Genomic DNA, 14,221 nt, shown 5'->3' on the forward strand with positions numbered 1-14,221 from the left:
AAGACAAGTGTTTCTGTGGCCAACATTTTGGGAAAAACTGGGTCAAACTAAGCTAAACCGTTTCCTTGCTGCAAGGGCTTTTGGGATCATTTAATATACTAATACTATTTAAGAATCCTTAAAGTGGAGGGGGATACAGTATTTCCCAAACTGCAGATCCTGTTTTTACCAGGCTAGAACGCTAAAACCTATGGTAGGAAAAATGCTAATCAAAGCAGTTCAAAGTCCATCGCAGCTTGGCACTTAAAGGTTGGTAGTGAAACCTCCAGAAATGAGCATTCATTGCACAGAATATGAGATGAAATAGTGATGGGTCAGCATGTCTTTCTAAGGCATACTGACATTCCATGTTCCAGTACTGCAGAGGTTGGGCTGGATAGCTGCCTCCTGGGGATATAGTACCAGTGCAACGTAGAGTGACTGATACTTTTCTTGGTTCATCCTCCATTATAACTGTCCTTCTTAAGAGAGATACCCTGATGTTATTGGGTATCCACCATTCCATAGAGGATGGTCCCTTTGGAAGAGGATTTTGTACCAATCCACCTCAGGAAAGGTTGGGCTCCATTATGGCTGATGAGTTCATTCTCACCAGGCACCGATCTTGAATCTAATTGGCCACTAAAAAAGGCTAGAATTCACTTGCAGATGGAATGAACATGAATTATTTTACACAGAAAGGACTGTTGAGAATTATCTTCCAAAAAACGGGGTGTGGGAATGGTAGGTAGTGAAAGCTTCTGTGACTCTTCTTTAGTTACAGAGCCATTGAAAGATTTCAGGTGACACCATTCCATTTGCAGTGTAGAAACATTACACTTGTTGGGGGCAGGAGAGATGAACTCAAGTAGTTCAAAGTGAAGGTGCCAAGAGGAAGATATTGTAATAGTCTAGGGCAAATGAATGACGGGGAAGAAGACCTGCCATCTCACCTTGCTCATTTACCAGCATCCTACCAACCATTTACCAGTGTCCTTGGCCTGCTCCTCTCCCACACTGTCAGGAGCCTTCCTCTACCAGTCCTACCCGCGCCTGGATACTCATTCTACCCCTTAGTATTAACTATTCCCCCTCTGCCCATGAACATGCCAAAGTTGTTCCTCCTATAAACTGCCCCTAGATCACTTTCTCTTCTAAATCCAATATCTTTCCCTCTTTCTTACTGTTACTTGTTGAAAGGTTTTACCTTTTCTCACTTCTTATACCTCTTCATTCTATTGTAGTTTACTCCCTGCCCTCAATATTTTACTGAAACTACTCTTAATATGGTAAGAAAGGACCTTATCAATGCCAAAAATCAATGACTGTTTTAAAATCCCTGTCTTAATAGAGTTATCTATTACACTGGACAACATTAACCCCGTTTCGATCTCTCCTTACACATTTCCACTTTTTGGTTTTCCATGGCACCCCACTCTACTAGAGCTTTCCTAACAGTTTATTCTCTAAATTCAAATGCTCCTATTTCTCCCAACTTGGCTTAAATATTGGTGTTTCCAAGGGTTCCTTCCTCAACTCTTCTTACTCTTCTCACTTTCTTTGGATGATCTATTTTCATCGTTTCGACTATTACCTATTTTCTGAGGACTTCCAACTTTTTAATCTCCAGCCCCACCCTGTCCCTCAAGCTTCAGATGTGTATCTCCAGCTGCCTGATAGGATGTTCCACCTGGATGTCCCACAGACACCTCAAACACAATATGTTCAAAACGGAATTCATCTTTTCCCTAAGCCTGTAGCTTCTCAGTTACTCTATGTCTCAATTGCCGGTTCAGTTCTCTAATCCGTCACCCAAGTTAGGAATCATCTTTGATTCTTCCTACTCCCTCATGCCACTCATAAGATCTACAGAAACATATTTAACAGGGCTTCTATTTGTCTGCTTCTCTCTTATGATTGCTGTCTCTGTCCAGGTTTGGGTGAGCCTTTATCATCTCTTACCTGACTTCTGAAAAAATCTCCTAACTTCTCTCCCTGGCTGAGTCCTTTTCAAATCTTCCCTCCTCATGGTTCTCAGACTTACCTATTTGAAACAAAGATGCGATCATCTCACTTCTCTCCAAAACCTTTCATTGACTCTCCATCACTTAGAGGATAAAGTCTAAGCTCTTACCATGATCTGGCCCTAGCCTACTTTTCCCAGTCCCCTTTTATAATTGATGTTCTACAATATATAGAATTGCTTGTGATTTCCTGAGAACATCACGTTATTTCAAAGCTACTTTGGTTCACATTGTCTTAGGGGTTGGAATGGTTCCTTCTGCTATTACCTTATTGCGTGACTAGGACCAACTCATCCTTTAATAATAAACTTGGGTAGTTTTCAAGGAGAGGTTCACTCAATCCTCACATTGGATTAGGTGCCCCTTCTTGGTATTATTACAATACCTTATTATATCTCTTTAACATATTGTTTCGTAGTATGGATTTTTATGCATGACTCTCTGACTACAATGTGTTAAAGGTAGAAAATGTGTCTTATTTATTTTTGCATTACTGCTGTTTAGCTCAAGAACTGGACCCAAAAGATAAATATTGGACAATTAAGTAAAAGAATAAATGTGGTCGAGGCAATTGGAACAGAGTATAGGGGAAAGACTTGGAAGAATATTTACGAGGTAAACAGGATTTGGTAACTAGCTGGTTGGAAGTTGCTAGGGGGCTGAAGAAAGATAAGGAGGAGTCAAGGATGACCCTAGCTTGTAAATGACAGTGCAAGAGAGTAAATTCAGGAATACAAGAGAACAAGAGAGCGTAAAGGGAATATTAATTCTCAATTTGGAAACATGTTGAGTTTGATATGCTTACAGGAATTCTATAAAATGTTTTCCTACTTCATTTGACAGCAGTTAGTACAATGCCTACATAGACACTCAAAAATTTGTTGAATTAGATTTCTATTACTAATTTATTAAAAATAGCCATGCTGATAGTTAAATTCTGGGATCTGCTATGTAAGATAACTATACTTGAATCAGTTACTTTTTCTTGAAAAGGCAATATTTCAGTTTTTTAGACAGATGAATTTAAAGGCTTTTTTCTTCAACTGTGTTCATAATAAACTTTGAAAGTTTGAAGGAAAAAGAGAAAACCTTTAGGTCCACAATACAGAAGGAAAACATTTCTAGGCCAGATAAGCTTTTGTTAATTTAATTAAAATTAAATAATAACAGGAAATCATCTCTGGCAAAGAACTGAAAACCTCTTCTTTCCAAGGTGCAAGAATCAAAGGAAACCTGTTGATATTAGAGCTGGGCGGTGGTGCTGGAGGGTTTCTGTGTTTTGCTTTGTTTTGTTTTGTTTTTGACTGAGTCAAAAGCTAGAGCGACATCTGCCAGAAAACAGAGACATCATAGAAAGTTTGTGCAACTGGTTAGACTGGCTAATAATCACATAACAATTGGCTGTGGATTTGCCCCTTCTGCTGCCAGGTTTGGGCTGGTAATATGTTTGTATCCTTTCCAGGTTTTAGCTCACTCACAGTAGATGTTTGCCACATAACTAAAGGCACCATCGAAAACCACACTTGGGCGAGAGCTACCTGGATCCTGTTTGTTGTCCTGTATAAACACTGGGAAAACAAATTCCACTTCTACCCATGAAGAGAAACACCTGCTTTTCTAATCAGCAGGAACATTTTAGTCGAAATTGATGCATACCACTTGGGAAATTGTTTATAGATTCATGGTGGCAACATATCCTCTCTTGGTGACTTGACAGATGAAAGAGACACCCCAAGACCTTTAATCTCACCTATGGCAGCAAGAGCCCACTGGAGCAGGTTTGTTATGTCTAGGATAGAATTCTCACCACAAATCAAAGAGAACACATCAAGATCTTACTGTGATGATTACAGCAATCCTTCTCAGGTATCTATCAATCTATAGTGGGCATGGTTTAATTGAACACCAAAAGATATAAGGCTCCCAAACCCAAAATCTTATTGCTCTAATACAGCAGATCTTAATGCTTGCTTTTACTGTACGACAAATTCCTTTCCCAGCTCCTGAGTCCAGCACAGAGGAAGAAATAGTTGTTATTAATGAATTTCTGCCTTTAATGTTTTGTATGAGACCAATAATCTACGTTTTCTCAGCTTGCCACATTCATCATCAAATCATCCTTTGCAAAAAGCTTTCGATTTTCTCGATTGTTTATAATAAGCTAACAGTGACTCAAGATGTTGGGTGATTGTTTAGAAAGATTCTCAAACATCCGTGTTAGCACTGGAAACTTCCTGAGGTACAAGTGGTACAAATTGTTCAAGAGTTAAGCCACAATTATGCCCAAGTGATGAATGGGTTTAGAGACTTTGTGATAAAGGGAGTCAGTTGAGAAAGATGATCTTATCAGTTCTATGTTGTAACTGGAAAGGCAAATGCTTCCAGAAGTATTTCAGCTCCAACATGAAAACATCAAAATGGATAACACTGCTCGAGAATCAACAGAGATAAGTTGGGCGATACCTATATAGCTTGCAGTCAAGATGGCACACATTAGAAATAGGGTTTAATAAAACACAATTTGTATATAATAATTGCACACAAAAAATTATAAAATCAAATAAGCGAAGTAATTTTACCTGACATGCTTAAATCATGATTATGAAAATTAAGGATGGTTTTTATTAGTAATAATTATAAGCCAATATTCTAGTTCTGATGGTTCAAAGAGTCTTTACTGTAGTTCTCAAATTCCATGACTCTTACTGTCAACTGGTTGATCCTGTGACTATCATGTGGGAAGGGCATCTTCTGTTTTTATTTTTTATTTTGTTTTAGCCGCACTGTGTGGCTTGTGGGAGTTTAGTTCCCCGACCAGGGATCGAACCCAGGCGCTCAGCAGTGAGAGCGTGGAGTCCTAACCACTGAATGGCCAGGGAATTCCCACGTATTTTGTTTTTAATTGGAGCCATGTGGGAAATCAGTAGAGGACTTCTCTTTTTTAGACTTCCAGAGCACTAAAGCTGAAAAAAGAAAAACAGGTACCCTCCCCCAAAATACTAACTGCAGACACATTACGTGAAAAAAAATAAGTAAACCTTTTCTAAAAGAGGCAAAAAACCTCTGTATGTTGTCATATGTATGTTGTCTTTCAAAGCCCCCATTTTCTGTGGATTTGGCAACCTTTGGCTTGTTTTTACAGCCAAAATGGTTAATGGTGATACTAGGTTGGCTCAGCTGCAAGTTCAGTTTCTTCCTCTTCCAAGCTACCTGCTCTTGTATTTCTAAGCCTTGACCTTTTGCAAATAGGAAAGGCATTGGAAGGATATTTTCTTATGGAAGAAGTAAGTAGACACACAGTATCCTACAGCTTAAAAATCTTATCTGCAACAGCATGGCCAAGCTTCAAGTTGCTAAAATGCCATGCTCTCAGCTGTTGGTGGAGGCTCTCGCTTCTCTGAGATGTAGTTCCATTGCCACACAAAAATATAACATGAATTCATTAGCAGAACATACAGAAGAACCAATGCAGTGTCAATAACTTTTGGATATTCATAAAAATCTGAGGATCAAGATGGATTCTGATAGTCATCTTAGGGCTGAAAAACAGGATCAGAAGAAACCTTTAGTTGTCGCCTCACTAGTCAACCCGCTCATGACTGCACTCTGGTTTACAAAGGGGGCCACACCAGAAAGAACAACTGGATCAGTATCTGACAGGATGGCCAAACGAGACAATCTCCATCGCAGTTTCAGCTGAAGCTCCTGAGATCTAAAGCCAACAACAGTAGCCAAGTAACCTCATAGTCTAAAGCAATGTACGGGCAATGTATGCAAAAGTGTGGACAAAATCCAGCTTAGCAAACCCTTGTCTGATTAGGTGTTGGGAAAAGGAGAATAAGGAAGAGAAAGAATTTCTGTGAAGGACATTTCCCCAATACTTTACGGTTTTCCTCCATTTTGGGCAGTTGCTTCATCCTTGCTTTAAGCCAAGTGAGACAGGACTTCAAGAGACCAACTTTGAGAGGCGGACATGTGTCCTTTGGGGATTGGAAGCATTAGAACTTGTATGAGACACCATGGCTACAGATCAGCTTTAAGGTGGCAGAGAGAGTGAGAGGGCAAGAGTGAGAGTGAGAGCTAGAGAGAGAAAGAGAGAAAAAAGAGACAGGGCTGCACTGGGAGCTCGCTGTATTTCTAGCAACAGCAGAGCAAGGATGCATGGGTGTTTCTTGTGGACCAAATGTGGGCAACTAAGTATAGCGAGCCTGGTGCTATGCTGAATATTTTCCAAGAGGAAGCCTGGAGAAGCAATGTGACCCCCAACAGAGGGATGGACAGTTGGAAGCCAAGGGGGCAAGGAAGGAATGCAGCTGTAAGGGAGACATTGCCTCTGTCAAAGAAGCTATTATCAGAGGGCTCAGTGGGAGTGTCTTCAAGGAAGTCCACAAGAGCACCTTCAAAAGAAAGAATCAGCATATTATGCCCAGAAAACACATTGATGGGTTATGCTTATGCCACTCAGGTCAGACTTTTGTTGCCCTTAACATCTCCCTAACCTGACCCAATGAAGAAGGGGATGGGAGAAGAGTAGCAAAGCACGATGGGGAAAAAGGAAAGGAGCCTCTTGCACCCTCTCTCTTACTTTGGGCTTTTGAGACTGAGGCAGGCCTGAGCTGGGGGAAGGAAATAACTTCATGTGGTTATAACCCAGGACTGGGCAATTTTAGTACTGAAGTGAGAGTCTTCTTGTGCCTGAAAGTGATTGGAGTCCTATTATTATCTGAAAGTGTCTTTAAAATATTGGGACTTACCAAGATTTTATGCAAGTGTAGGGAGGAAATAATCCACAGAGTTTGAAAGGATGGGGTGGGGGGAAGGTAAAAAAATATTTTCTGCTATCACCTTCTCAGCTAAGACTATTTAATTACTGGCTACAAATAAAATCATTTCCACCACTAGGAAGGAAAAACTATTCAAAACACAGGCCCTTCAGGAATTCCCTGGTGGTCCAGTGGTTAGAATTTGGCCGGGGCCAGGTTCGATCCCTGGTCTGGGAGCTAAGATCCCATAAGCCACGCGGTGCAGCCAAAAACAAAAAACAAACAAAAAAAACCCCAAACCAAACAAAGGAAAACAAACAAACACCACAGGCCCTCTGGTTAATGCATTGGATAAACCAGTGGAGGAAGCTCATTCATCAATTTAGCCTTGATTTTCAAGCTCCACTAAGACATTTGCCACCTTCTCTGGATACAATTTCTGATGAGAAGGCTTGGAGTCTATTAGAAAAGACAAGTGCTCTCCAGTTTCCCATCTTCCTGCTTGTGTTGACCAGTGATTCTGGTTTTCAGGTGCCTACATAAACAGTAATTATTCTAACACACTTCATTTTGTAGAACCCCGAGTTGGGACTGCTACATGCTTTGGCTGAGTGATGATGAACACACTGTTTAGTCTCCTCCGGACATGGTTTCTTTAATGCAAAATAAGACTGACAATGCAATTAAAGATATAATGAGAAATTTTAAAAATTCAAAAGCTACAAAAATCAGAGAGCCAGCATAAATACCTCATGAAAATGACATCCGCACGTCCCCTGCAAAAACTCCTTGTATCGCCCCATTGTTATAGCGAATGTGTCAACCACTTCATAGCCATATTTTTTTGCAGCTTCCAGAATAATCAAATTTTCTTTCCATAAATTCTGAACTTCACTCTGTATTGGAAAAGAGAACAATGAGAATTTCGATTAAGAAGACTTATATGATTTAATAATTCAGGTAAAATCATGTAAATGTCATCTTTTTTAAAGATTGATCTTATTGTAAGATAAAGAATTAATTTCTTTAAGATGTGTTCTAATTTTCATGTTCCCCTTATATAAACACTGATGTAAATATAAAATAGCAATATATCAATATCTATAGTGACACACAGTTTGGAACTTTTTCTTCTATGAAAAGCAGTTAGGTTTATTGCCCACAGAGATCCACTGAAGTAGCTAAGATTCTCAATTTAAAAACCAAGACTTGAAAAATCACAAATTCTAGCTCCATCTATTTGAATTCTTATTCTTTTAGGCATTTGAGTATTAATTAGGATGTTTTGCTTTTAGCTCTGTGCTGGGGGACAGGAATACAAGGATAAATAAACCATGGTACCTGCTCTTAAGACATTGCATTCAAATAGGAGACACTGATACGTAAATATTTACTAAGTCCTTTATTGGAGGTAAATATACCAGGCTCTGGGCTGGGAGAGAAAAGGGAATAGCTCTGCAGGCGCAGGGAGACAGGTGGACAGGGAGACTTCAAGAGGGGTTCCTGAGCAGAGTAAGGCTTGCTGGTTGGCAAACAGGGTGGGGAAACAGAGAGGGGGAGTGTGCTTTGGGGAGCCCCAGAATTGAGTGAGGGATCTGGCTGCCACTTCTCTAAATCATATTCCTCCCTCCCTCCCCAGCTGTGTCTGAGGCAATGATGGAGCTCCGGTTCAGGTCCACTGTTGAGAGGAGGGACTCCTCCACTAACTACTCCGGCCCCAGGATGCCACATTGGATTGGCCAAGACCTTCTCAGACTGACCCATAGTCTGAGACTCTTCCTACCTCATCCATCCTTCTCTACTCCCTTTATATCAGACACATTACAGTCAAACACGGCTTCCAGTACAGAGTAGACATTCAAAAACTATTTCGTGCAACACTGAGTGATATGCATTGGGTGGTGTGGTCTGAAAGTGTTCTCGCCTACTCCTGCTCCCTCCTTTTTATTCTTCTCAAACATTCTTTCTAATAAATCCCTTTATTTGGCTAACCCTGTCATGGTGTCTGTCTCTTTGAGAACCCAAACTAACACAGGGAGGGAATTGAACTCCCCTTGTCTTTTCTAAAGAACACACAAACATTTGTTTTTCATTTTCCAGGTAAAACAGCAAATAATTACTTGCATTTATTAATCCACCTGCAAGGTAAAAGAAGCAGTACAAAGACATCTAATTTTCTGTCTTCTCCACTGTGCTTGCATAACTATTTTTATGTGACATTCAAAGAAGAGTGTTCCCCCCCGCCCCCCAAATAAATGCAGTGAATAGAAAAGGCTCATAAAGGAAAAACCTGGAGGAAAAGAGACAGATGGGAATTTGGTCTCTGCCATCTCCTGAAAAATAATGCTCAAGGTGCTGAATACCATTTGTAGGCCTTTTCGTGTTTTGGTTAGAGTAGCCTCTCAACTTTAATGTGTCCAATTATAAAAGGTAGAAGAAACTTTACAGTAAGTGTCTTACAGAGAAAGTTCAGTTCTCTGGGAAATAGAGTCTGAGTCAGAAATTTGCATGCAGGAGGCCACCAGGAAAGCGCCCTTGGGATCAACTCCTCCAGGGGAGTGAGGGCCTACACGCTGGATAGAGAGAGAAGTTCGTTGCAACAGAGGCTTTTGCTGATCCCACCGGGAGTTCTAGAGCCGGGGTGGCCCTTCTGAGATGGCCCAAATTAAGGAAAGGGGGCTGAGTCTTGGTTGAGGCTCTGCCCAAAAGGCAATTCCTGCTGGCACTCAGGTCACACTTGCAGCAGCCCGGAGGAATGTCTCAGTCCTGAAGGGACCATCTGGGAGATTCCAAATCCTACAAAACATCACTCACTCATTCATGCATGAGAGGTTTTCTGAGAGTCTCCTATGTGCTGAGCACTGTGTTTTGCATTTGGGGTTCCAGAGTGAGCCATGCAGACTTCCCTCCCCCATGCCTGCTCCCACAGAGATTAGTCTAGCAGGGGAGACACACAACCAAAGCTGGTGTCTGTTGAGGGACCTGGATGAGGACACCAGACAATGTTAAAGGAGCTCAAAGCAGGAAAAGCCAACTGAGTCCAGGGTGTCAATTAAATCTTCCCAGAGAAAACTGCACTTAAACTAACACTTGAAGGGTGACCAGAAGTTACGCAGGTGAGGGGGTAGTGGGAGAGTGTTCTTTAGGAAGATGGAACTGTGACTTCCAAGACCTGGAGGTGACTGAGAGCACGGCATGCTTGAGGAGCTGAAACACTCGGTGTGGAGTGTGTGTGTGTGTGTGTGTGTGTGCGCACGCATGTGTGTGTGTACACGTGTGCATATGCGTGGAAGCAAGGACTAAGTCTACCGAGGAAGGCGGAGGCCACATCTTGAGTGGCCACGATGAGGATGATGAACGCCAGTGTTTGATGACAATTTCAGAGTTCTTTTCTGTCTCCACCTCCTCTCGTCCTTTTCTCTTTTGTTCTATCATTCCCCCTCCTCTTCCCTCCTTTTGTTTTCACCCAGTTTGCAAAGACTGATGAGCACAATGGAAGCCCTGGTGGCAAGCACAATGGTTAACAGTGTCTGGCACAAGGTAAGTGCCGAAGAACTGTTGGCAGAGATGAGTTCATTCTAAATCTAAGTAGGCATCACAAGTACTCCAGTTCCTGTGAGAAGCCACAATCAAGGTAGCAAAGCGGAGCTACCAGAGTACTCAAGAAGGAATTACAAATTTGACCTGCAGCTTTCAAATAACATTAAAGGAGATTCAACTCATAACACACAGAGACAATTATCAAAAGACCCCTCTTCTAATCCCTGACCATCTCAAACCCTTCAGCTACCCCAGATGCTAAATGTCTCAACTAACTTTAAATGACCTTAACCCCTCCTGACTCCAAGAGGCTGAATTTGGAGGTTTTATTTGGGCCACTTTCTACCAGTTCTCCTGCTTTTGCATCACAGATCTGGCGGCCAGGCAGGCAAAGTTTTGAGAAAGGAGAGGAGGGTCCTGTAATCCCTGTTGGAGAAAGCTAGGAGCACTCGTAATTGACACAAAAATAAATCTCACTCGGTTTACACATTAAATGGACAGCCTCCTATCTCCCCAGTTCCCAGTGGCCCCCCCCCACCCCACCGAGCTCCCCTGAGCAATTGCACACAAACCCGGCTGCCTGTGAACTCTTCTTGCTGAGCAAAAGCAGCTGGTTCTCTTATCTACAGATGTTGTCTTTCCTTTCTTTTCTGAGACTTCTATTTAGTGTTGAGACTATTTACTGTCTTCTATAAGAACTGGTCAGAGGCCTCTAACTCCTTTCATTTATGAATATCCAACCAGAGACAAAAATGAATGATACTACTTTAAAAATTCTACTGATTTTTTAAAGCAATCAGTCAGAAATCATCTTAAAAAGACACCCTTTTACTAAATACTCATTGATACAGACAATTTTACACGTGTTTCAGCATGAGCCTTTAACGGTGTGTGAAACATTACTGAGGTAAGGAGATACTTAAGGCATGATCCATCTCATCTACCCCTCAGCTCTTTATCTTTTCAAACTCTGGTACCCCCTTTCTTCTTTTATGAACTCAAAGCATTATTTATGACATACTTATGGGCTGTAGTCCCCTTATATCCAGGAATAATTATATCTGATTTATAATCATAATCCTTAAGTATATCATCTCCTTTGAATTTTATGAAGGTTGCTTAATATTATGTAGTGCCTTTTGGGTCCTTTTTCAGACACCAGCAAGGATCCTTATAGGAACCTTGAAGTTCACATAGCCTGCTGAAAATGGGCTTACCTGCGTTAAGAAGTGTACTCCATCCACCGGCAGATGAAATCCAATTCCCAAAGTTTTGATGATCACAAGGATATTGAGTAAATTTTCCCTGTGAAATAATCAGAACTCAAGGCATGAACTTTGATTACATTTCTAGATGTCCGTGTTTACATAAGCAAGCAGAGTGGAATTCCTTTAGAATGTGATAATTGGCATACAGGACTAAATTCTCATTTTATAGATTTAATATATATTAGTGTTGTTTTCTTTTTTGTGGATAGAGTTTTATGTGTCAGTGGGCATGTTTTGATCTGTAGTAAACGTAAACTTGGATGCTGAAGAGCCATCTTGTGATTGGATATAAAAGTATTTTGAAACATTTTAAACTAGACTTCAAGTACTGGATTCTAAATTATAAGTTGCCCTTTATATAAAATCTTGATAAAATTCTGTTACATGGAGTAACTTTTTTTTTTTACTTCGAACACTAATGGCAATTATTATTGCAGAAATGTACCTCTTTAAAACCTTGTGAATAATTTGCAGGTGATTGGAATTAAGCCACTGAACACCACCAACGACTAATACAGTCTGGCTGGTATTCTCCAGGGGATGTGATCTGAAAGAAAAACAACACATGTTGCCTTGAAACAGATGGTAAACATTTTAACAGCATTGCCTCACATTTCATTGAACCATATCTGGCATCCTGATCACAGGGCCTCCCTGTCATTTCGAACTCGTTTTCAGCCATATTACTTGGTATTTAAACTTTTCAGTGCATTTGATACACAGCAAACAATTAGGACAGCTAGTAAAACATCAATCCATTGTGGTACTGTTTCATTCAAAATAGTTCCCCTGTACCTTTGCAAGAGATGTTCAAGGGCTTTTTCAAATGTTGGTCTCAACGAAGGGCTGATCCAGAACTGTGGATAGTAGGAATAACTGACCAAGGTCTTCCCACCATTGACGTTGTGATAGAATTTAGTGCCATGCACTTTCTGCCATTCTTGAAAGGTTTCATTCAATCTTTCGATCAGATAGTACATTATCCCTCGGTTGGTTGAATCTCCAATGAAAAGAATCTATAAGTTAAAAAATTTTGCTTTCAAATCTGACACTTATATGATATAGAAGCCAATACAAAATACACAATTTGATGACAACAAAGCCACAAATCTAATTGAAGGACAGCCCTTTAAATGGTTAGAAATGACATTAATCATATTCTCCCCCAAACCTGTTCATTTTCCTTTTCCATATTCCTAGTAATGACATCATCTACTGACCTACTAACTCATGTTTAAAGCTTTTTGCTTTCTTTATGCTGTCTTTAATTTCTCTACCTCTCTTATGCTCTTAACTTTCTCATCGAATCAGCTTAACAAGTTTCATTGATTCAAATAGGCATGAAGTATTCTAGTGCTGTAAGAATACTTAGAGATTTTCCGATCTTTTTATTTCATAGATGAGAAATCTGGGAATCCACAGAGGTTAGCTAGCTCGATAGAGGTCAAGCTACCACTTGAGAAAAGAGCCACAGGACTAGAATTTAATTTTCTGAAAAGCAGTCTGTATTCCAGGGTGCAAATCCCAGGGTGCCATTTGCCCTGGAAGGCTCTCACCCATCACCTCCTTCCCATTCCCCCCAGCAGAGCCCTGCTTCAGGCTCCGAATGCCTCAGAGGTGTGCTGTTGTTAACACACGCTTAATGGGTCTTTTTGCACAATGGCTGCCCTCTAATTCATTCTCCACACAGTAATACTGGGATAAATTTCCAAATGTCGCATCTTCACACTCAAAAACCTTATAGGCTCCCCACGTACTACAGAGTCAAATCTTAACTCCTGAGGTTCAGTTAACATTTGCTGAATTTTTATTGCATATCGGCTTTTGCTAAGTGGCGATTTCACATAGGGTACTCACTTTTAATCTTCATAATCGTGAGGTGTGAATCATTCTCTGTTTCACAGATGAGGGATTTGAGGCTCAGGGAGACTGAGGTTATAAATCTAGTAAATGGGGAACACAGGACTCAAATCCAAGTCCTTTATCTCCAAGTGCAGGGTCGATGGCCCCATCCTCTCAACACTTCTCCTAAAGTAAGGAGGTCAGATTCCTACTTTTTCACTGAACGTGATTTGCACTCAACAACATCTGTTTTTCCTTGTGCTAATCCGTCTGCCTAGAAAGCCCCTCCCTCTGCCACCCCACCTCTGTAAATGCTACAAATCTCCAGACTCGCCATAAAGGGCTCTCTCAGCCGGTCTTGTCCAATGCCCCAGCGAAAGTGACCTTCTCTGTCCTCCGTGATTTCATTATAATTTTTATTTCCATTACTGATTTTATCAAAGACTACATGAAATTATGGCTATTTGTCTCTGTATCTTTTTTCTCATATCATATCAAGAAGTATTTGAGGTCAGAGTCAAGGTTAATTTCTAAATTCTAATTTCCCCCATAGTTCTATGCATGCATTTAAAAAATATTTAGTGAACTGAATGTCAAAGGGACTTTTGTTAGAGACAATTCCTTTTAATGTCTTCGGAGAAGGTTTAATTTGTACTTCAGTTTTTTTCTCTTTCTGCTGAGATTTCCCTTTGCATTAGTCATGTACGTATTCACTTTTGATTCTAAGAGCAGTCACTGCATCACTTCTCAGGCACTAGTGCATTCGTCCATCCATAGTGAGACTCTGCAAAGGTTTATTTTTTCC

General features: G+C 40.6%; 1 protein-coding gene across 1 annotated transcript in view; it reads right to left on the reverse strand.

Moving 5' to 3' along the window:
* Positions 1-14,221, reverse strand: part of CPED1 (cadherin like and PC-esterase domain containing 1) — a 327,103-nt gene that overhangs the window by 11,465 nt on the left and 301,417 nt on the right. The window contains exons 18-21 of the mRNA XM_024131668.2: positions 12,370-12,590; positions 12,020-12,121; positions 11,524-11,611; positions 7,516-7,662 (exon numbers count right to left, since the gene is read on the reverse strand). Of these exons, the coding sequence (XP_023987436.1) occupies positions 7,516-7,662; positions 11,524-11,611; positions 12,020-12,121; positions 12,370-12,590 (558 nt within the window). The remainder of the gene's footprint in view (positions 1-7,515; positions 7,663-11,523; positions 11,612-12,019; positions 12,122-12,369; positions 12,591-14,221) is intronic.

Source organism: Physeter macrocephalus, chromosome 5 (genome assembly GCF_002837175.3).
Source record: "Physeter macrocephalus isolate SW-GA chromosome 5, ASM283717v5, whole genome shotgun sequence".
Taxonomy (NCBI): Eukaryota; Metazoa; Chordata; class Mammalia; order Artiodactyla; family Physeteridae; genus Physeter; species Physeter macrocephalus.